Raw genomic sequence first — 22,885 nt, forward strand, 5'->3', positions numbered from 1 at the left:
GGCAGAATGCATACGGCGAGGTCGGATTACGCATGTGGTATCCCACAGCAGAATCCGATCCGGTGCACGGCCGGTGACCCCTGCGTACCTGTCCGCAGTGTTTTTTATCTGTAATGCGGATGTACCTGCCGCTGACGCCGCGTTGTCGCTAGGTGATAACGCAGATTCCGCAGCCCATCTGCAGTGATAGTTGCAAATGGGTCACGGATCAGACGGCTTCTATTGACTTCAATGGAAGCTATCTGCGCCAAAATAGAACATGCTGCGATTTTCCCTCAGGGAGCGGAAAATTGCAAGTGATTTCCGTTCATGGACATGGAAAAGCAATTTTCTATACCATGTCTATGGACAGTATTTACTGCGGAATCCGGAGGCGGACGCCCGCTCCAGACTCCACAATGCAAATATGTGCATGCGCATTGGGCCTGGTGGAACAGAAATACAGTACTGTCTAAAGTTGCAGGCGGGTGTGGAAAAAGGCTGCAAAGTAGGAGGCTGAGTCACTGTACAGATCATCGGGTGAAATGCCAGGTCCAATTCTCTGTAACATGTTCCAGATGACGGTACATGACCTTGTATGTAAATGCTTAATACCGCAAGCCTGGAATCTAAAGCTTCATCCAGGAATCCTCATGGTGGCTGGAGCCACCTTCAACGGAAGAAAACGATTTACACTTCGGTCAATTTGGTTGAAAAATCTTCATGGAGATGTCCCGTGCCGAAACGGTTTTTTTTTTTTTTCAACACCACCCCCCCCCCCGTTCGGCGCGAGACAACCCCGATGCAGGGGTTAAAGAAGATCACCGGACAGCGCTTACCTGAATCCCCGCGCTCCGGTGACTTCTTACTTACCCGGTGAAGATGGCCGCCGGCATCTTCTCCCTCGGTGGACCGCAGGGCTTCTGTGCGGTCCATTGCCGATTCCAGCCTCCTGATTGGCTGGAGTCGGCATGTGACGGGGCGGAGCTACACGGAGCCCCATTGAGAAAAGCAGAAGACCCGGACTGCGCAAGCGCGTCTAATTTGGCCATTAGACGGCGAAAATTAGACGGCAACCATGGAGACGAGGATGCTAGCAACGGAACAGGTAAGTGAAAAACTTTTGATAACTTCTGTATGGCTCATAATTAATGCACAATGTACATTACAAAGTGCATTAATATGGCCATACAGAAGTGTATAGACCCACTTGCTGCCGCGGGACAACCCCTAAAGATTAAGGTAAATTCGATATATATATATATTTCAATGGGAGTGAACAACATCCAATGAGAATAAAAACTACATCCAGCACTTGTGAGAAGACAGTTGTTCCGATCCTTCAGCAAAGTAAAGCTTTTATTGCAACGCGTTGCGTCGCACTTAGAGACTTTTTCAAGCAAGATCTTCAGCTGTCTTCTCAGGAGCGCTGGATGAGGGTTTCTATTCCCATTGGATGGTGTACCACATTGTGCAGAAGGCATAATACTATTCAGCAGCTCTCCTGTGACCACAGGATAAGAAAGAAAACTGAGAGGATCCTTGATTGGTAGTTACTATACGCCCACCAGGATGTGGAGGTGCTAGCGGGAGATCCCAGGAGGGTACCCCGCTAGACACCGGGTGAGTCCCTTCATTCATTTTCTTAAAGATATTGTGCTGTATCTGTCGTGGAGCGCTGTCCTAATTGTTTCATATCAATGGGAGTGAAGCCTTCTATTACACTACCAGCTTTGACCCTAATGTTGTCCAGCTCAGCTGCACTGACAGTGGGCTGAAGGATCAGTTTATCAGTGGGAACCCTGAGCAGTGGGCTTCCCCTGATCAACTATTGATGACCTATCCTTAGTAGTTATGAGTGATTAGCGTAATGATTGGTTCGTGTCTTTATCAGGCTGATTTCACGAAAAGCATTGTGAAATGGGATGGCAAATTCGGTACTATTGTACCTTGACGCCACCGGAAGCTAGGGGTTTGACAGGGGTTGCATGGAGGAACGCCCCTGTCACATCCCAATCTGACGATTGGCTCTGGACTGTAGATTGGGTTCCCCACTTCCCCACATGCTGCAGGTGTGCCTTGCGTCCCTGCTCCACCGCTCACACTTCACCTGGCGTGTCTGCCTCCGCTGCCCACTGTTCCCATCAGTGCTCTGCTGCTGTCCGCTCCCCACTGTCACTCTCTGCGGCTCCCTCACATCAGTTGTGACTCGAGTTCCAGCTGCGCCACCCACACTTTCCCGGAGGCTGCTGACTAGTGGCGTCTTCTACCTCCCAACCCCGCTGCACTCACGGTTTGGAGAAACCAGTCCTGCGGGCCCACCAATCTCCCGACCCCGCTGCTATAATTTGGACTGCCAGCTCCAGTGTCACACTAGTCCTCGGCCGCATCGCATCTCCGCTAGCGCCGTTGCTGTCACAATCCCCGGGGGAGGGTTCGCATCAGTCGGTGCACAGTGTCACCGGCGGTCTTCCCCTCAGTGCTCCTGGACCTTGGAGCAGAGGCAGGTGGACCACAGCTGCGCAAACTACAGCAGCAGCCCGGGGAGCGGAGGTGGCGCCTTCAATGACAGTGGTGCAGCAGGGAGACTATATGTGAGGCCGAGCGCTGGGATCAGGCAGGAGGACCCGTGCTGTTGCCACCTCGGCTCTCAGCGTCCTCCCTGCCGCTGTATGAGCCAATCGGAAGCTAGGGGCTTGAAAAGGGGCGTTAACCCCAGCAAAGCCAGAACAGCCCCTAGCTTCCAGTGGCATGAAGATACAGCAGTACCGGCCAATTCTGACTCACATTAAAGTCAATGGGAGTAAAGGTCCAGAAGGTCGTCAAAGCAGCCAAAGACCCCTAAATTGCGTGGCATAACAGCCACACATGTAGGTAACACTGTGCTCTTTCAAAAAATTGGTCAAAGTACTGTACAGTGGTGTAGGGGTCAATCGTAGCACAGGAGTGTCACTGAAAAGAAAAAAGGCCCTTCTCCAAGAAAAAGCTTGAGAGCTACAGATGTTTCTTGTACTTTAGAAAAAATTTTCATTTTAGGAGAAGGAGGAGGGTACAGAAAAGGATGAATGTCCCACAACTCTTGAGGGTACCATGACCTGGACCACCACTTTCAGTTTCATGCGCCACCTACAGGACATGACGCAGTGTGCTGTTAAGGATATGTAATGCCCCTTCCATGCCTGCTGGACCACGTGTCCATGGTCAGGTGCACCCTACCACTGACAGCATTCTTCAACACCAGGGATACGTTATCACTCAAATTGTGGTGCAGAGCAGGGATGGCTTTTTGGACAAGGAAATGGCAGCTGGGAATCTGGTAGTGTGGATTAGCATGGAGCATCACGTTGCAGAAAGTGCCTGTGTCCACTAGACTGTAGGGCAACATTTCCCTTGCAAGCAGCTGTGCTTGTGGATGGTTGCAATGGTGTTATTTTTACATTCCCATAGCTGGAGGATGGAGGGCTGCCTGCTGGCCTAGGACACACTGGAATATGGGGTAGACATCAATGTCAGTGAAGGTGGTGGCGATGGTAGCGGCCCAACTTCAGGCTCTAAAACCTGCAGCCCAATCATCAAGGAGAGGCATGATGTAGTCGTGCTGCTGCGCCTACACAAAACTGCCTCTCTGTGCATAGAGGCTACAGCATTACCAGGGAGAGAGATGGAGGAAGAGGAGCTACAGCAGTGGAGGAGCGAGCAAGAGGAGGCTGACTGTTTGCCCTCTGGCCCAGGTGGGCTCTCCAAGGCAGCGGCTGGTGGGACTTCATGTGACTGTTCTCTTCTGTCATCACATGTGGCTTTAAAGTATGCCCAGGCTGCACAAGTCCTGTGAGCAGACCGAACTGTGGGGCGGATGTTGCAGCTGCTGCGACTAGTAGTAGCTGAAGGTGGTGGCATTGCCCTTTGTTTTTCTGCAACACCCTACTCCTTGTCTTAGCATGGTGCTGACCCGCAACGTCTGCCTCTTCCTCCTTCCCCTGCGAGCTGCTACCGTGTTTCCCCGAAAGTAAGACAGTGTCTTACTTTCTTTTTATCCCCAAAAGCCAGACTATGTCTTACTTTCGGGGTATGTCTTATAATAAAAAAAAATCATTACTCACCTCCCCCGGCGTTCTGTCGCGCTCCGGCAGGATGTCGCTCGCTCCTCGTCCCCGGCGCAGCATTGCTTTCTGAATGCGGGGCTTGAAATCCCCGCCTCCAGAAAGCTAATACACACGCCGTCAGCCAGTTACAGCCATTCAATGACAGCATTGAATGGCTGTGATTGGCTGAAGGCGCACGTGGCTTCAGCCAATCACACTATTCAATGACATCATTGAATGGGTGTGATTGGCTGAAGCCACGTGCGCCTTCAGCCAATCACAGCCATTCAATGATGTCATTGAATAGTGTGATTGGCTGAAGCCACGTGCGCCTTCAGCCAATCACAGCCATTCTGTAACTGGCTGATGGCGTGTGTATTAGCTTTCTGGAGGTGGGGATTTCAAGCCCCCGCATTCAGAAAGCAATGCTGCGCCGGGGACGAGGAGCGAGCGACATCCTGCCGGAGCGCGACAGAACGCCGGGGGAGGTGAGTAATGATTTTTTTTTTCTACGGTATGTCTTACTTTCGGGGTACGGCTTACATTGGCCGACCCCCCTGACACCCCCGATACGTCTTACAATCGGGGGTGTCTTACTATCGGGGAAACACGGTATTATGACTCTCCCTGGCTGACCATGTTGGGTCAAGTACCTCATCATGTTCCACCTCCACTAAGTTGTCCTTCTCTTCCTCAGTCGACTCTATGTCACACTGAGCCCCTCGGTTCCCACATCCCTCTGAGTACACATTGGCTGTGGAGAACTGACTGCATGCACTGATCCTCTTCGGAGGATAAAAATGGTTGGACATCAGTGGATTCAATGTTTCGGTCTTCTCCTCTGGTTGTTTGGACTGCCAGATTGACATCCATGACATTGTATGATCAAACAGCTCCTCAGACTGATCCATGTGGACTGCTTCGGAGTGTGCAGGAATTTGGCACTGGGTGAAGTAGAGGGAGGATAGTCATGGTCGACTGGTGCAGACTAACTGCTGTGTGCCTGCGACAGTGAAGAAGATGAGGTGGTGGTACTTGAGGCATGCTGCGTCATTCACTGCATGACCTGTCCAGCGTGCTGCAAATGCACCACATGGGCAGAACCACTTCTAAGGAATGGCTTGGGGTTGCCTAGCCTCCTGCAGAACGTGGAGCTGTTCCTTCATTGGGAGACTATTAACATGCCAACTTGGCCCATCTTCTACCATCACCACCAACACGTCCTCTATCCCTTGTTTTATTCAATTTTCCTTTTTATTCTTTACTTATTCAATTTTTTTTCGTTTACTTTATAGTTTAGTTTTATGGAACTTTTCAGCTAACTTTGTAGCTTGCAGAAAAACACAGCTAGCTGCGCTAAGCCTGCAAATAATCCGTAGTGGTCGGACTGGCGACTTTGAACAACATCTGAGGCGGCGGACACGCACTGTGTATATTTGCTGTTTCCCTGTTTGTGTTTCTTTTTGTTTTAAATTAACGCAAAACACCAGCACTAACTAAATAGGTTGCAATCTCTGAGCAGCGCGATATGTAAGAACAGAAGGCCACAGAGTACAGCTTGAATATTTTTGAGCTTTCCCTGTTTAGCGCACTGTAATTGGATTCTCCAAACCCCATTGCTGGCTGCGTAAGGCGTGCAAATAATTCACAGTGGCCGGATTGGTGACTTTTTGAACAACATCTGAGGCCACAAACAGAGAACTGCAATATTTCCCACGCTAATGAGTAGTTTGTGTCATGTCCGCGGTACAAGAGCACCACTCCAAGCACAGCCGCAGGGCCGCATTCACACTGAAATGCAAAAAGCACACACAATACTATGCTGAAACAGACTACACCACTCCAGGCAAAATTAAATGGAGAAACCTGTACCTTACAAATCAGAGGGATGGGGAACCCTTGCCTAGGCGCGCGGTAGGCATCCTGGTAAGGATGACCCCATAGTCTTCACCTAGGACCTGACTATCCCTGATAAGGCACCTTGAGAGATACACTAAACACCGCAAAGAAATCGTGTAAAGAAAACATTGTGCAAAAGGAAAGAAAACCAGCACTTAACTGAACGTGGAAAGCTTTCACCCAGGATAAAGGATCCAACCTGCTCCAGCTACACCTCTGAAAGAACTGAATAGCAGCAAAAAGAACTTGCGGACAGACATAAACCATGACTGACTAACACCCAAAACACTCATCAAACATACCTGCTCACATAGATAGATGAAAATACTGTACTACAGAACGTATGAAGTATTGATTTGTGTTTTCGTCAAGACACTTAAGCCCACGAGCCTGCAACAAGGGTCCTTGCTGTCTTGTGGGTTCCTACTCTACAAGACAACTTACCCATGAATCCTGTCTGCACGCAGAGCAGTCATCCTCCACTGGAACCTAAGGACCTGCCATGCCCTAGGTGGATTGACCAAGTAGGACAGCACACAGTTCACACCAACACGCAGGGATTGCATACCACACAGAACACCATGCACCCTGAACAGGACTGTTCACACAACATGTCTGGCCGCTGGCATAGACACACAGAACATGTCACTTTTCACACCAATGCACACTGAATATACCTGTTCACCTTCTGTCCGGCTACCTGCACAGAGACACAGAACTTGACCCTGTTCACACCTACACAACAACATCCATTACTTCAAACACCAGGGTATTGGGAAACCAGCATCCTCTAGCCAGGAGGGCTGGTTTATACGTAAAGCAGACTAGTGGGGATAGGCTAGCCAGCTCAATTATTTCACACCTGTGAAGGTGTGCTTCTGGAAACCTGTAGAACAGGTCCCAGAAGCACAACCTAACAGTTTGTCTGTCCGCTTTGCTGTTATATACGTTGACAGCAGCAAAAATATCCTCTCTCCCAATGTGCAGACCACAGTTTGTATAAGCATATAAACATGATGCAGCTTTCTCTGCTTTCTCCAATATAACCCCCATTTAAATTCTCTGCTGGTATACAAGCTTTTACATCAGCAGCAATATATCCTCTGTAGAATATCTATCCCTAACAACATGTTATATAGGCATATAAACATGATGCAGCTTCTTTGTCCTGTGCTCAACTGTAAAATGGCCGCTGGTTACACTGTGCTTATGTTATATATGGCTAGATCATGGGATGCAGGCATCCAATGAAACTGCTGCCAATATGCAAGATGAAGGACGCACTTGGTGACATCATCAAGGCACCCTGGCTGCTGATTGGTGGCACGCTGACCTCTGCAGCAGGAATTATAGGAAATTAGATTTTTTATGATTTTCGCCAAAAAATGGTTCAGACTTACCAGGATTTGATCTTGCTGAAATCAAGGTGATTTTATCGCCCGGTTTATGGAGACACAGAAGACTAATCCCGAGGACAGGTCATCAATACCCTGTTTCCCTGAAAGTAAGACATACTCTGAAAATAAGACATAGCATGATTTTCCAGAATTTTTGAGGATGCAAAATGATTTTTCAGGCTTTTTGAGAATGCTTGAAATATAAGCCCTACTCCAAAATTAAGCCCTGCTTACAGTTAATTAAAAAAGTCAATTTAAATAGTCTCCAGGCAGCTGTACATGTAAAAAAAAGTTAAACCTTTTTGAGCAAAAATTATTATAAGACACTGTCTTATTTTCAGGGAAACACAGTAGTAAAAACCCAGAATGAGTGTTTTCATGGGAGTATTATTTTCTAAGTCTGGTAATCTGCAAAGTTTTGTCTCCAACTTCTTGCGTCTTCTTTTCAAAGTTTGCTCTCACCTGTCCTCGTGTCTCATGAGAACTGGCAGAAAATTCATCAGCTTCTTGTAATCCTTTTTTCCACTTTTTCGTTCTCTAAAGACTTGTTGTGATCTTTAAAGTAATCTGCAATTTCAAAAGGTACTTCAAATATATGAGTGTGTTTTCTAATGTCTCTCATCTGTAAAATACCCAGTAAGAAAAATACATTAAAAAAAGCTAGTAAGTAAAACTTTGGCAGAAAGATACAAAGTCCCCCGAGCCAACTCCCCCATCCCCCGCTCTGCTGCAACTTTGAGAAACAGAGAATTAAATGGGTTTTCAGTTACGAATTTGGAGCTCTTAGTACAGTAAATGCCCCCCTCTGATGACCACGGAGAAAGTCAATATGGAACTTGCCTCCATGTGTCATGCTCCGCCCCCACCATAGACCTGCATTAGGCATAACACTGTGTCAGCTTTGCAAACAATATTCCTTTAACCCTTTGCAATCCAATTTTGGATTCAGGATTTCCTAGGAGGTTTTCTCTTTCTGCCATTATACAATGGAGCCACCTGCTGGCTAGAGCCAGTACTGTGGTATGGGACATACTGGAGAGACCCCTCGACAACAGAGTGGCCAGTAATCTACAGTAAGAATACCCTGCCGGACGTCTTCTGACATTGGAGCTGCACATCCTTCAATCAGAATGTCTGAAGACGTCAGACATTGGATTGGAAAGGGTTAATGGGGTTTTCCCACCAAAGATGCTTACCTCTGTATGGAATAAATGTCTGATCGCTGGGTGTTCCGACCACCAATGATCCTGACATGTGTGCACCATGAGTCTCCCATGTGAATAGAGTAGTTGTGCGTATGCATGACCACCAATCAATTCACTTCAATAGGATGGAGGAAGGTAGCTGAGCAGATCTATCCTGAGGGTCAGTTATCAATAGTATTTGTGCCTGGAAAACCCCTTTAAGGTTCACCTGAGATGACAATCTGCAAATCTCAGGTTCAGTCAGACTATCATCACTGTCATGGCACATCCACTTAATATGCAAAAAAAATCCACGGTGGAGTTAGACTGATGATGTCCCCAGGTCCAGCTTCAGAAATTCCCAGGGACCAACTAGTATCTCTATTACAAACATTGCAACCATTGATTTCAATAAGAGCTGCGCCTATAATTACAAGCATCAGCCACTACATAGGGGTGGGAGCAGGGGCTTCTGCTCTCGCCCTGGTGTAGCACAGCTGTCAGGGCTCGAACTCACGACCTCTTCCATTCTAGTTGAGAGCTCTCTCCTCTAGCCTAACCTAGCCTTGTTCTGTATTTCCCAGTTACCTAGTTCCCGTCTCCTGATCCTGACCCTGCCCGGTTCTTAATTGCACTTCCTATATAAGCTTAGCCCTGCCACTCCTTCAGTGCGTGATTATTGAGCTCCCAGCCTGTAATCAAGCTCCATTGCTGTCTGCTCCTCTGCTACTACAACCGTAACCACCTGCCAACAACCCGGCTTCCACTTGACTACGATTCCTGCCTCATCCTTTGTTCTGTAACTGAGACCACCTGCTAATGACCTGGCTTCCACTTGACTACACTTTCTGCCTCATCCAATGTTCCGCAACCGTGACCACTTGCCAACAACCCGGCTTCCTCCCGACTACTCTCCAGTCCTTCTGAGTTACTACACATGGGCTCCAATCTAGTGCCGGTAAGACTTCACAACGGCATCGATAGCAGTTGCTGCCTATAAAAAAATCCCTTTAAGGGTCTGGTTTTGGGTCTGAATCAATTATGGCAGTGCCGCTGTAGCATGGCACTGACAGCTGGTACTGCCTGTAAAACTCCTTTAAATTAATCAGACACCTAAATTAATTAAAGCCCCAAATCAGACTCAAAAATTAATTCACACCCGAGATCCAACCTCAAAATTGATTCAGACCCAAATGAATTAAATTAATCTGATACCAGACTTACAGATTAATTCAAACGTGAGACCAAACCCCTAAATTCAGATCCCAAAATAAATGGCTTTGTCCAGTTGTAAACTATTAATGGCCTAAGAACAGGATAGGCTATGAATAGTTGATCAGCGAGTTTATGCCGCCTAGAACTGTCACTGATCAGCTGTTTTGAGTCGGTGCGCTCATGCACTGAGCTGATTTCTACAGGGAGCCGACAGCTCCATTCCAACTGCAATGGCCTGTCTTAGTTTTGCAGGCAAACTTCTCATTGAAGAGAATAGCTTGTAATACCAAGCCTGGCCACTGCACTGGGAACACAGCTGTCTGCTTCCTGCAGAAAGGAGTTCAGTGCATGAGCGCACCAGCCCAGCAAACAGTTGATAAGTGGTTGTCCCAGGTGGTAGACCCTTGATGATCTACCGTACTATTGATAGCTTATTCTAAGGACAGACCATAGTTTACAACTGGACAACCCTTTTAATTCAGAACCTCTAAACCAGACCCTAACTGAAGACGTCTTAGGACTCAAGTTTTCCCGCCCAAATGTATGGTATATATTTTAGCTTTTTTTGTTGTCCTCTCTCTGATTTCTGGCTGTATTGTCCATTTAAGCTCCTCATAAACTGAATGTGCTTTTATAGAATGGCATCCGTATGTCCTTTGTCAATGCGCCTCTTCACGTATTCTTCCAAACAGCTGAGATGAGTGATTTAGACTGCCAGAAGCTTCCTTCTTTTGATACTTGTCGCTGAGAAAAAAAAAAGTTGAATGTCTTGAATGTAGAACTAGTTTGTATTCTGAGAAATCTGCAATCAGCATTCATCATTACTAGGGTTCCTCCGACACAAGGAGCCTATCGCCGCAATCTTTGTCTTGCAGAGTACACACGATTCAAGGTCACAGCTGAAGTCTTCACGTCTAAATGACTGTATTCCGGACACTTTTACAGAAAAATGGAGAAAGCACTGTAATTGACTTGTCGCTACGAACTCGCTGTTTCCATTTTACTTCTCTAATTTATCTGTGAGTCTTGCAATACTGTAGATAGTGCAGGGATCAGAGGTAATCAGTGGGACTGAATTGCCATTGAGAAAGGACATATTGTATTTACTTAAAGGGAGACTCCACAAAAAAAAAAATCCCATCGTAATGAGATTCCTAATGAATAACTTCTGGTAGCTTTGATAATTAGCTAGTACCCAAATAGTCTGACCACAAAAGGCACTGGTGACACTATTTGGTCTTTATATTCATCTGAAAAAGGTAAAAAATCGCCCATCGCTTTGTGCCTGCACATCTATGTGTCTCTATGGTAACAGACTACAAATAAACCCAGTGTAGTCTGATCCTGCAAGTCTTGTTAAACCTCTGTTGTAGATTGTGCACTGGGGCCCAGGAGCTACAAGTTAGACTTAAAGATGGGAGTAACGTGTTATGTCTGCCAGCCTCGACCGGTGGTGCCTCTCCTAACCTCCCTTTTCTATTTGTCGTGGGCGACTGTTGACATTGCCAGTCTTCTGTTCCCCCGGCTGCCTCCTTTGTCCATAGGGTATGTGCTTGGACATGCAGCCAGCTTTCCCTGGTGCTTTCCAGGATATTTTAGGCACCTGCCGCACTGAAGGGTGCTTTTAGCAATAGGTTCCTAGTAGAGATGAGCGAGCACGCTCGTTTAAGGCTGATGCTCGAGCGAGCATCGGTCTTCTCGAGTAACTGATTACTGGTCCGAGCACTCCCCCCCCCCCCCCCAACGCACCCCTCCGCATTTGCTCGGATGAGTAATCAGTTACTCGAGAAGACCAATGCTCAGTCGAGCATCAGCCTTGAACGAGCGTGCTCGCTCATCTCTAGTTCCTAGTGGTTCTGTGAAAGTTCGACTCTCGGTTTTGACCCTTGACTGTGTACCCAGCTTTCCTAAACTCTGCCTTAGCCTGTTTCCTGACTATGATTTTCCTAATTGCTGTCTGCCCTGACCTTCTGCCTGATTATTGATTGAACTTTGCATGCCCGGACCTTGCACTGTTATACTGACTACATGCTTGCCTATTTCATTGGTACCACACATATTCCCGTCCATGTCAACTGTCACTGCACTGATACTACTTCTAAGGAAGAAACCTAGGGGTTCTCTGCAGTTAAGACTATGTCTTTCAAAAAGGGGTTAAGTGAAAACAAGATGACCTCCTTAGAGCTGTCATCAATAAGTTCCCCAATCAGTCTCCTTCCCTCTGTGGAAGTTGAAATTTATTCCTCGATAAGTTCCCAAACCAGTTTCTTTCCTGCTATGGCAGCCACAAATATAGTCTAAGGCAAACTCTTCAGTCAGTCTTCTTCTCTTTCTGGCAGCTGTAAATATTCTTTTTTTCCCACTCGCCATAATCTTTGAAAATTCCTAAAGAACAGGAGAAATCCCAGAAGATTGGAAAAGGGCAAATGTTGTCCCTATCTTCAAAAAAGGTAAGAAGGTGGATCCAGGAAACTACAGGCCTGTGAGCCTGACTTCTATACCGGGAAAGATCTTTGAACAAATGATTAAACCGCATGTATGCAAATATTTGGATAAAAATGGAGTAATTAACCAGAGCCAGCATGGGTTTATAACAAACAAGTCATGCCAGACTAATTTAATTTCCTTCAATGACAGAATCACCGACTGGGTTGATCAGGGAAATGCGGTGGATATAGTATATCTTGACTTTAGTAAAGCATTTGACAAAGTATCTCATACTATACTTATTGAAAAAATGACCAAATATGGGATTGACAAGGCAACTATTAGGTGGATTCACAACGGGCTGAGTGATCGTACTCATAGAGTGGTCATAAATGGCTGCATATCCAAGTGGAAGAATGTATCAGGTGGGGTACCACAAGGCTCTGTCCTGGGCCCAGTGTCGTTCAACATTTTTATAAATGATCTGGAGGAGGGAATTGATGGGAAACTTATCAAATTTGTTGACGACACAAAGCTAGGAGAGATAGCTAACACTAGGGAAGTGGGTGGCGACTAACAGAATGGTATTTAACAAGGAGAAATGCAAAGTCCTACATCTGGGCAAGAAACGTGAAAAAAGCACATACAGAATGGGAGGAATTGGCTAAGCAGCAGCACATGTGAAAAAGACTTGGGAATACTTATAGATCATAGACTGAACATGAGTCAACAATGTGATGCAGCAGCCAAAAAGGCAAACACAATTCTGGGATGTATTAAGAGAAGCATAGAGTCTGGATCATGTGAGGAAATTATCCCCCTCTACTAGAGATGAGTGAGCATACTCGCTAAGGGCAATTGCTCGAGCAAGCATTGCCCTTAGCGAGTACCTGCCCGTTCGAGAGAAAAGGTTTGGGTGCCGGCGCGGGGGAGCGGTGAGTAGCGGCAGTCAGCGGGGGGGGAGAGAGGGAGAGAGAGATCTCCCCTCTGTTCCTCCCAGCTCTCCCCCGCAGCTCCCTGCCCGAACCTTTTCTCTCGAGCGGGCAGGTACTCGCTAAGGGCAATGATCGCTCGAGCAATTGCCCTTAGCGAGTATGCTCGCTCATCACTACCCTCTACTCTTCCTTAGTCAGACCTCTTCTGGAATACAGTGTCCAGTTCTGGGCACCCCACTTTAAAAAAGACATAGACAAACTGGAGCAAATTCAGAGAAGAGTTACCAAGATGGTGAGCGGTCTGCAAATCATGTCCTATGAGGAACGGTTAAAGGATCTGGGAATGTTTAGCTTGCAAAAAAGAAGGCTGAGAGGAGACATAATAGCTGTCTACAAATATCTGAAGGGCTGTCACAGTGCAGAGGGATCAGCCCTATTTTCATCTGTACAAGGAAAGACTAGAAGCAATGGGATGAAACTGAAAAGGAGGAGACACAGATTAGATATTAGACAGTGAGGGTGATCAATGAGTGGAGCAGGTTACTACGGCGGGTGGTGAGTTCTCCTACAATGGAAGTCTTCAAACAAAGGCTGGACAACTATCTGTCTGGGATGATTTAGTGAATCCTGTACTGGGCAGGGGGTCAGACCCGATGACCCTGGAGGTCCCTTCCAACTCTACCATTCTATGATAATATAGCCCAAAGTAAGCTCCCAGTCAGTCTCCTTTCCCCTCTGGCAGCTATAAATATAGTCCCTATTAAATTACCCTATAGATATTTATAATCATACGTGTTCATTTTTCATGAGTTGTATAATAACTATAACATTTACTAGTGGGACGGCCCCTTTAAATTTAATAATAAATTATTAAAATAATTGCTTGCAAACGTCTGTAAGATTTGTAAATATCTAAAAAGATCTAACACAATACTGTTTCCGCAGCGCTACATATCGCATGTACGATACAATATCACCCACAAGCAGAGCAGCGCTGATTCTATGATCCCAAGAACTCCAACAAACATTCAATTCCCCTTTAAATTCGTATTATAGATGCGTAAACCTGAGATCTGACCAATTAGACCGTCCCATTCGCGGTTAAAGCGCTCGCCGCTATTTTACCTGCTTTGTATTCGCACTATAAGTCAGTGTAGCGGTGAAGCGTAACCCAATCTGTCAGTGGATCAAACCCCATTGAGTTCTTACTTTATGGAGTGTGACTGCGCGGAAAGTTCTTACACAAATTGACAAATTTTCTCAATACCTAACAGTTTACCCAAAGTAATAATCCGGCAAAGTGGATTTAGCAGAGACTGTTATCCTAACGACATGCAGGGGATTGTGATAACCGGGACCGACGCTTTCTGCTTGTCAGAGCCGCTGCCAGATGTCTGAGCCCGTGAGACTCAATGTGCTCATTTTAATAAGGAAAGGACTAATAACAGGATTTAGGACCTGATTCAGGGGAGGAGTGCATAAAAGAAGCTGAAAATGTGCATGGATAGACAGACATGTTAACCCTTTAGTGACACGGCCTATTTTGGGCGTGGGGATGCGACAATTTTTGGGGGATTTTCATCTCTACTTTTCAAAAAAGCTATAACTTTTTTATCTTTCCATCAACATGGCCGTGTGAGGGTTTGTGTTTTTGCGTGCCGAGCTGTAGGTTTTATTGGTACTATTTTGGGTATAAAGTATTTCAGAACTTGTATTTTTTTTCTGGAGAGGAGGGAGAAAAAACATCAACTCTTTCATTGTCTTTCTTTTTTACAGCATTAGGCCGCCTGCAGACGAGCGGGTCGGATCCGGCAGCGAGAATTCTCGCCGCGCGATCCGACCCGAGCGCCCGCAGGGACGAGCGCGTACTCACCCGCACCCGGCGGCCCCGGCTCTTTCATGTGCCGGCTGCCGCGCAGCCGGCGCATGCGCAGACCAGAGCCGGCGGCCGGGTGAGTGCGTGCCCCGCAGAAAATTAGGACATGCCGCGGTTTGTTTGCCGCGCGGGATTTCGCGCGGCCAAACCGCGGCCGTCTGCATAGGAGTGCGTATTGTAATGCACTCCTATGCAAACTTTCAGCGGCGGAAATCCCGCGGGAAATCCTGAGGCGGGATTTCCGCTCGTGTGCAGGCGGCCTTAGGCTGGATTCAGACGAACGTATATCGGTAGGGTTTTCATGCCGAGCCGATATACGGCGTCTCTCTCTGCAGGGGGGGAGCCTGGAAGAGCCAGGAGCAGTTCTCTGAAGCCCCGCTAATTCTCGAAACTTAGCCCTGCCCCACCTCCTTTCATTGCAAATAGTGCAGAGGGGTAGAGAGGAGGCAGAGAGGAGGCGGGAGCTCAGTTCCTGCTCCAGGCTCTTCCATCCTCCCCCCCCCCTTCCCCCGCAGATGAGGACACCGTATATCGGCTCGGCGTGAAAACCGCGCCGATATACAGTCATCTGAATCCACCCTTAATCACGCAGCATCAACGGAATAATCGCTGCAGGGACTTTATCAGTAATTGTACTACAGTTGCTCTTCTGTGGGATCCGACCAGACGGGCCAACTTCACTCCTACATCAACGAGCCTTGGGTAGCCATCACCCTGTCGCTGGTTGCCCTTCCTTGGAGCACTTTTGGTAGGTACTAACCACTACAAACCGGGAACACCCCACAAGACCAGCCCTTCGTCTACACCATAATTTGGCGCTTGCCAGAGTCGTTCAGAATCTAAGGATGGCTTCACATGGGACAACTATTGCCTAAATAATCACTCCATAGAGAGGACATAAGAGACAGCGCTCCCATGTAAATATGGACACCAACCAGGTGATGAGCGAGAATTTGTGCACCAGTCGCTTCATTTCAGCTTCCCTAAAAAATAATAGGTTGATTAATTATCGTTTGGCACAAAAAGGCAATTGTTTGCTTTTCAACAACGAGCCTCATCAGGGAGGTGGCAGTGAGACGAACAACAACCCCTCTGTGTCAATCACGTAAACGGTCGTTCGTTAACTTTGGTGACTATTTTCAGCATCTGTTCTGATGATGGTTGTCCTGTGATAACAGAGGCGCCCCGAGCCTTTATACTGCCTGAGGGGAAGTGGGAAGTGGCGCCCCTACAAAAAAATCACTAATCTTACAGGCATTGAAAGGACCAATTCACAAGATACCCCAAACACATCTGAACCATTGAGACTTATAAGTAATAATGCCCCCAGAAGTAATAGTGTCCCTCTTAACCCTTAACGGGGTTGTCCCGCGAAACCAAGTGGGTCTATACACTTCTGTATGGCCATATTAATGCACTTTGTAATGTACATCGTGCATTAATTATGAGCCATACAGAAGTTATTCACTTACCTGTTCCGTTGCTGGCGTCCTCGTCTCCATGGTGCCGTCTAATTTTCAGCGTCTAATCGCCGGATTAGACACGCTTGCGCAGTCCGGTCTTCTTCTTTTCTCAATGGGGCCGCTCGTGCCGGACATCAGCTCCGTGTAGCTCCGCCCCGTGCCGATTCCAGCCAATCAGGAGGCTGGAATCGGCAATGGACTGCACAGAAGCCCTGCGGTCCACCGAGGGAGAAGATCCCGGCGGCCATCTTCAACCGGTAAGTAAGAAGTCACCGGAGCGCAGGGATTAAGGTAAGCGCTGTGCGGTTTTTTTTTTAAGTCCCTGCATCGGGTTTGTCTCGCGCCGAACGGGGGGGCTGTTGAAAAAAAAAAAAAACGTTTCGGCGCGGGACAACCCCTTTAACGCTACAGGATGTACAGTTACATCTTGCAGGTTGAGGGTATTATGGGAGGATCGCCGTCCGATCACACCCCATACAATGCGGGTGCTGGCTGTTTCTTACAGCTGAAACCCTCCCACAAAAGCTCCGATAAGCAGTGCCACTGATTGGAGCTGTTAACTAGAGATGAGCGAACGTACTCGGATAAGCACTACTCGTCCGAGTAATGTGCTTTATCCGAGTACCTCCCCGCTCGTCCTGAAAGATTCGGGGCGCTCCGCTGCTGACAGGTGAGTCGCAGCGGGGAGCGGGGCAGAGCGGGCGGGAGAGAAGGAGAGAAAGATCTCCCCTCCGTTCCTCCCGGCTCTCCCCTGCAGCTCCCCGCTCCGCAGCGCGTCCCGAATCTTTCAGGACGAGCGGGAAGGTACTCGGATAAAGCACATTACTCGGACGAGTAGTGCTTATCCGAGTACGTTCGCTCATCTCTACTGTTAACCCTTTAAATTCCATGGTCAATTCTGACAGCTTCATTTAAATGCTACGATCGATGTTCGGGGGTCCTGCACTGCCCCCCCCCCCCACAATAAGATCGTGGGTTGCGGTGCGGTTGAATGGCAGACGGACGCTTTATGAAAGGCCTCAGGGCTGCCATGTCTGAGGCGTGGCTTAGAAGATCGCGGTATAATGTAATACTACGGCATTACATCATACTGCAGGAACGATCAAAGCACTGCAAGTTTTTGTCCCCTGTGAAGACTAAAGAAAAACGCAACAATTAGTTTAAAATTGTATTAATTATTAAAAAAAAACATATAAGGTAATAAAAGTTACCCCCCCCACCCCCCACGCCGTTGCCATGTTTATAATAAAAGAATCTGTATGATATCGCTAGTGATATCCCGCCGCCCGGGAGCAGGAGGGAGAACTGCCAGTTCTCTGCGGTGAGCGTATCTGACAGATAGGCCTTTGTGGTGCGTATTCTGCATCGAAATAGCCCAGAGAAGAGAAGGAGTGTAAATACGCAATAAACCTGCGTATTCGCTGCACGTTTAGGCGCCATTCACACGGGCGACAGCGATATCACCGAGAGAAAATCACACTGATATCGCAGCTGTTCCCGCGATTTCTGTGCGATATCACTGTGTTTTCTTTTGCGGAGATATCGCGATTTTTGTCAGGATGCCTGTAATTGGTTCTCAAGCGATGCGGCTTAGCCAATCAATACAGCGCTCGATGAACCAATCAGAGCTAATGCTGCCTGGAGGCGGGATTTATGAACCCTCAACCGGGAAGCGGTAAACAAGGGTGCTTGGGCTTCACATACATGTGATTTGTAGCGCTGTCGTATCGCGAGAAAATCGCGCAATTTTGTTGCCCATGTGAAAGCGGCCTTATAGTCTGTTTCCACGGGACAAGCCGTGGAACAAAAGATGCCCGACACTTGTGCCAGTGATGTTCGCTGCTGTTACACAAGAGCGGGCATCATTGGCATCGCTCACTGCGCTGCTGGAATGAAGATAGGGCGGCCGGGAAGCGTTCTTCCCCGCCGCCTCCATTCACAGTAAGCAGTCGTTCAGTCGCTGCATGCGTTTACACGGGACAATCATACATATTCACAGGGGAGCGCGAGAATCGTAACGCTAATCGTCCCGTGTGAAACGCCATTTATACAAGAAATCAGCGGGATTTCATGCAGTTACTTTACGTAGAAACACGCCCAAAAGGCAGAAATACGCGACGTTTTCACAGACCGAAACGCGCAGTACGGCCGGGTGAAGAAGCCTTCGGGGCTTATACACACAGGCGTATATACTCTGTGTACGAGGGCTACAGCAGACAAGTGGGATTTCGCCAAGTTTTGACGGTCGTGAAAATCACGGCCACATAATGGGACGAAATGAAACCACTGATTTCAGTACTTTCGCTTTGACTAGCGCTGTCTTTCCTGCAGGTAGTTTTTCTGTCTTCCGGCCATTTTTTGCTGTACCTGCACAAATACGCTCCGCAGCAGCGTTTTGGCGCATGCGCAAATCTGTTTTAGTCCAGACATTTAGTCCGTATATTTTTTGCGCGTTTAACAAACCAAATAAAACCTATGGATTTCAATACTGTTATTCACGTGTTTTTACATGTCCTGTTTTAGCGCATATTTTCTTCCGAAATAGCCCATTACAGTTGAGACTGAAACAGACGAACGCCCGCGCAGATACGCTCGCCGCTACGGAGTTTATTTGCGTATGAACAAGTCAAATTTATTTATTTTTTTAACACAGTTTATATCTGGCACTATTGCGCATTGAGACAATAAAAGCGGGCAGATCGGTGCGAACTGCATGTGAGGAGGAGGGCGCGGCGCAGCTTTCATCACGTGAGAATTACCCGGGCGAAACATGACAAAATTATGGTGTCAGAACCCCTAACGGCGTCCGATGCTGCGTACTCGCTACGTGTCAACCCAGGAAATTAGTGCAGCCTTGTTTGTTTTTCCTGTAGGGAAATACGCAGCGAATACGGACTATTCAGTATTGGCGCAAACTGCGTGGATGAGCCCTTGCGGGTGAGTTTTATACTTTTGTTTACTAGATGTGAACAAAAACCGTTTAAAGCAAGCAGAGATCTTGAAAGTAGCTAGGAACGGGCACACAGAATAAAGAAGTCCGTGATAAAAGTAAGAGGAGCCGAAAAGATGAAAGTGAAAAAGCCCGCGAAAAGCCGCCATATTCTCCTCAGAGCGGCCGTTGCTAGGAGACACGTCGGCCGCTGCGTCAGGCCGTCACGTGAGCCGTGCGCGGTGACGTCAGGGCGGAGCGGGCAGGCGGGGCTAGCGGTCCAGTGTGTGTGGGAAGTGGATAGATAGAGGCCCCGGAGGCTGCCGCCACTGCCAGGCCGCTGCTCTGTGACTTTTGCTGCCGCCTGTAACGCCGCCGCTTCCTCCTCCACCGGCAGCCATGTGTGACAAGGAGCTGATGTGGGCGCTGAAGAACGGAGACCTGGACGCGGTGAAGGAGTTTATTTCCGGGGTAAGGAGCAGCCCTGTCGGTATATAGGGGTGAGGGCGAGGAGCGGTAAACCTGCTTATAACCGTCTGGCAGGTCACGTGATGTATCTTCCCCAGAAGGTATAGGCGTGGTCACGTGACTGTCACTTCACTGACTCCTCTGGAGGGTCCTGCTCTTGCAGGGGATGGAAGGGTTAACGCTTCTGTCCTCTTATTGATGCGCTCCGAAGAGCGACCGAGGGTAGTCAGACCTCCCCGATCATTATCCCGTATGTAGTTAAAGGAATTGTCCACTTGGGGTGCCCCCCTCCCCCGCCCCGGTGGTCAGGTCTCCCCCATGCCGTCTGTATACCCTAATGATTCTTCTGCAGGGGGCGGCCACCATCTTTTCTTTCTGGAGTGGCATCGGCATGTCAGGCTATCGGGGTAAATACGCTTCCTGACTCAGAGCCCTGTCCGGGGTCACAAAAACATGGCTGCTTTCTGTTACAAACAGCGCCACCCTTGTCTGTAGGTTCTGTATGGTATTGCAGCTCAGCTCCCATTCACTTCAATGGAGCTGAGCTGTAGTGCCTCGCTCAACCTATGGACAGGGGTGGCGCTGTTCTTGCAGGAGAGCGGCCATGTTTTTCTAACCCTGAACAACTCCTTTGAAGTAATCTTAGATGGGCAATGATTGATCGCTGGACCTCCAATCACGAGAATGGCGCTCACCGAGTACGGGGGGGGGGGTGTGACCATCGCTCCATTCACTTCTATGGGGAGAGCGCGTGGAAGGGGATGAGGTTGTGATCACGCATGCACACCGCCGCGCCGGTCTCATGTTCCATGGGGTTACAGCGTTCGGACCGCTAGTAACTACTCACTTATTACTGGTCATAAATGATTTCGTGGCATAACTCCTTTAACGATTCTTCAGCCTCCAGAGCTGCAATCACCCTGCCCCCCTCCCCTGCTTGTTCAGTGTCTGCTGACTTGTACACACTGTAATATTCCTGGAGTGGTCAGTGCGCTTCCCTGAAGGTGGATAATCAGACCAAGCAGGGCGATTTCAGCTCTGAAGCCTGCAGAATTGTGAATGCAGCTCTGGGCTGTAACTAGGTTAATTGCAGTGAAAAATATCAATAAAGCAGTGCCTCCAGCTGTTGGAACTACAACTCCCAGCATGTGGCTGTCACGCCTATCCCCAACGGTGTCTTGTGGCCTGGCATTAGGGAATTGCTAGCCATGCGATTATCTTATAAGGCCCTTAAAGGGAACCTATCAGCAGGCTGTTACAATGACACGCCTCTAAGGGTCCCTCTAGAGGAGCCCAGTGACATCACCGTTTGCAGCGTGAGTAGCGCTCATCAAGGCCCAGTACGCCGCTGGCGTTACAGCCAGTAGGGGGAGCCGAGGCGCCGGCAGGTTTACTGAGAGATCAGTATGCATGGCGGTCAAGAACGGGACGGCCGGGCGCAGCTCTGGGGGAAACCTGGACTAACTTCTGCTCATTAGAATACAGTGCAGGAAAACTGCAAAGGCAGCGTGTAGCCGAAGCGCGGAGCACAGGGCTAATTACTGGTGAGCGGGTCGTTAGCAGCAGACCAGGGCTGCACTGTAAAACCTCGATGGATCGGTTCACTTTATGGCCGCTCCAAACCAAAGCGTTGCATAAGTAATAACATGGTGGATCTGTGTCCTGCCAGAGAACAGGGGGTTATTAATGGTACATACCTAGATTGGTCACCATTACTAGTGGGGCACCACAGGGGGCAGTATTGGGGGGTTTATTTAACTATAAGCTTAACTGGAGCAACCAGTGTCATGCAGCTGCTGCAAAAGCAAATAGGATCATGGGGGGGCATCAGAAGAGGTCTAGGGGAGCAGGATGAGAACAATGTTCTTCCTCTTTACAAGTCACTGGTCCGACCACACATGGAATATTGGGGACAGTTTTGGGCAGCAGATGTCAAGAAAGACATATCAGAGCTTGAGCGGGTACGAAGGGGGCACGAAAGTAATAAATGGAATGGGTGTACTAAAATACCCAGAGAGGTTATCAGAATTGTGGTTATTTAGTTTAGAAAAAAGCCGGCTGAGGGGCGACCTAATAACTATGTATATCAGGGGACAATACAGAGATCTCTCCCATCATCTATTATACCCAGGACTGTAACAAGGGGGCGCTCTAATAATATAAATATATATATATATATATATATATATATATATATATATATATATATATTATACACACACACACACACATATATCAGGGCTCAGTAAAGAGATCTCTCTATCATCTATTATACCCAGGATTGTAACAAGGGGGCGCTCTAATGACTATTTATAATATATTGGGACAATACAGAGATCTCTCCCATCATCTATTATACCCAGGACTGTAACAAGGAGGCGCTCTAATAACTATGTATAATATATCAGGGGGCAGTGCAGAGATCTCTCCCATCATCTATTATACCCAGGACTGTAACAAGGAGGCGCTCTAATAACTATGTATAGATATATCAGGGGTCAGTACAGAGATCTCTCCCAACATCTATTATACCCAGGACTGTAACAGGGTCAGTACAGAGATCCCTCCCATCATCTATTATACCCAGGACTGTAACAAGGAGGCGCTCTAATAACTATGTATAGATATATCAGGGGACAATACAGAGATCTCTCCCATCATCTATTATACCCAGGACTGTAACAAGGAGGCGCTCTAATAATAAATATATATATATATATTTATATGGGTATAATAGATGATGGGAGAGATCTCTGTACTGACCCCTGATATCTATACATAGTTATTAGAGCGCCCCCTTGTTACAGTCCTGGGTATAATAGATGATGGGAGAGATCTCTGCACTGATATATATACACACACATATATCAGGGCTCAGTAAAGAGATCTCTCTATCATCTATTATACCCAGGATTGTAACAAGGGGGCGCTCTAATAACTATGTATAATATATCAGGGGTCAGTACAGAGATCTCTCCCATCATCTATTATACCCAGGATTGTAACAAGGGGGCGCTCTAATAACTATATA

At 47.7% G+C, this 22,885-nt stretch overlaps 1 protein-coding gene across 1 annotated transcript in view; it reads left to right on the top strand.

Annotated features, from left to right (window-relative positions):
• The first annotated feature begins 19,632 nt into the window (after positions 1-19,632).
• MTPN (myotrophin) overlaps positions 19,633-22,885 on the top strand; it is a 36,255-nt gene continuing 33,002 nt past the window's right edge. Inside the window, exon 1 of the mRNA XM_066590344.1 lies at positions 19,633-19,857. Within this exon, the coding sequence (XP_066446441.1) occupies positions 19,786-19,857 (72 nt within the window). The 5' untranslated portion in view covers positions 19,633-19,785. The remainder of the gene's footprint in view (positions 19,858-22,885) is intronic.

This window comes from Eleutherodactylus coqui, chromosome 2 (genome assembly GCF_035609145.1).
Source record: "Eleutherodactylus coqui strain aEleCoq1 chromosome 2, aEleCoq1.hap1, whole genome shotgun sequence".
Taxonomy (NCBI): domain Eukaryota; kingdom Metazoa; phylum Chordata; class Amphibia; order Anura; family Eleutherodactylidae; genus Eleutherodactylus; species Eleutherodactylus coqui.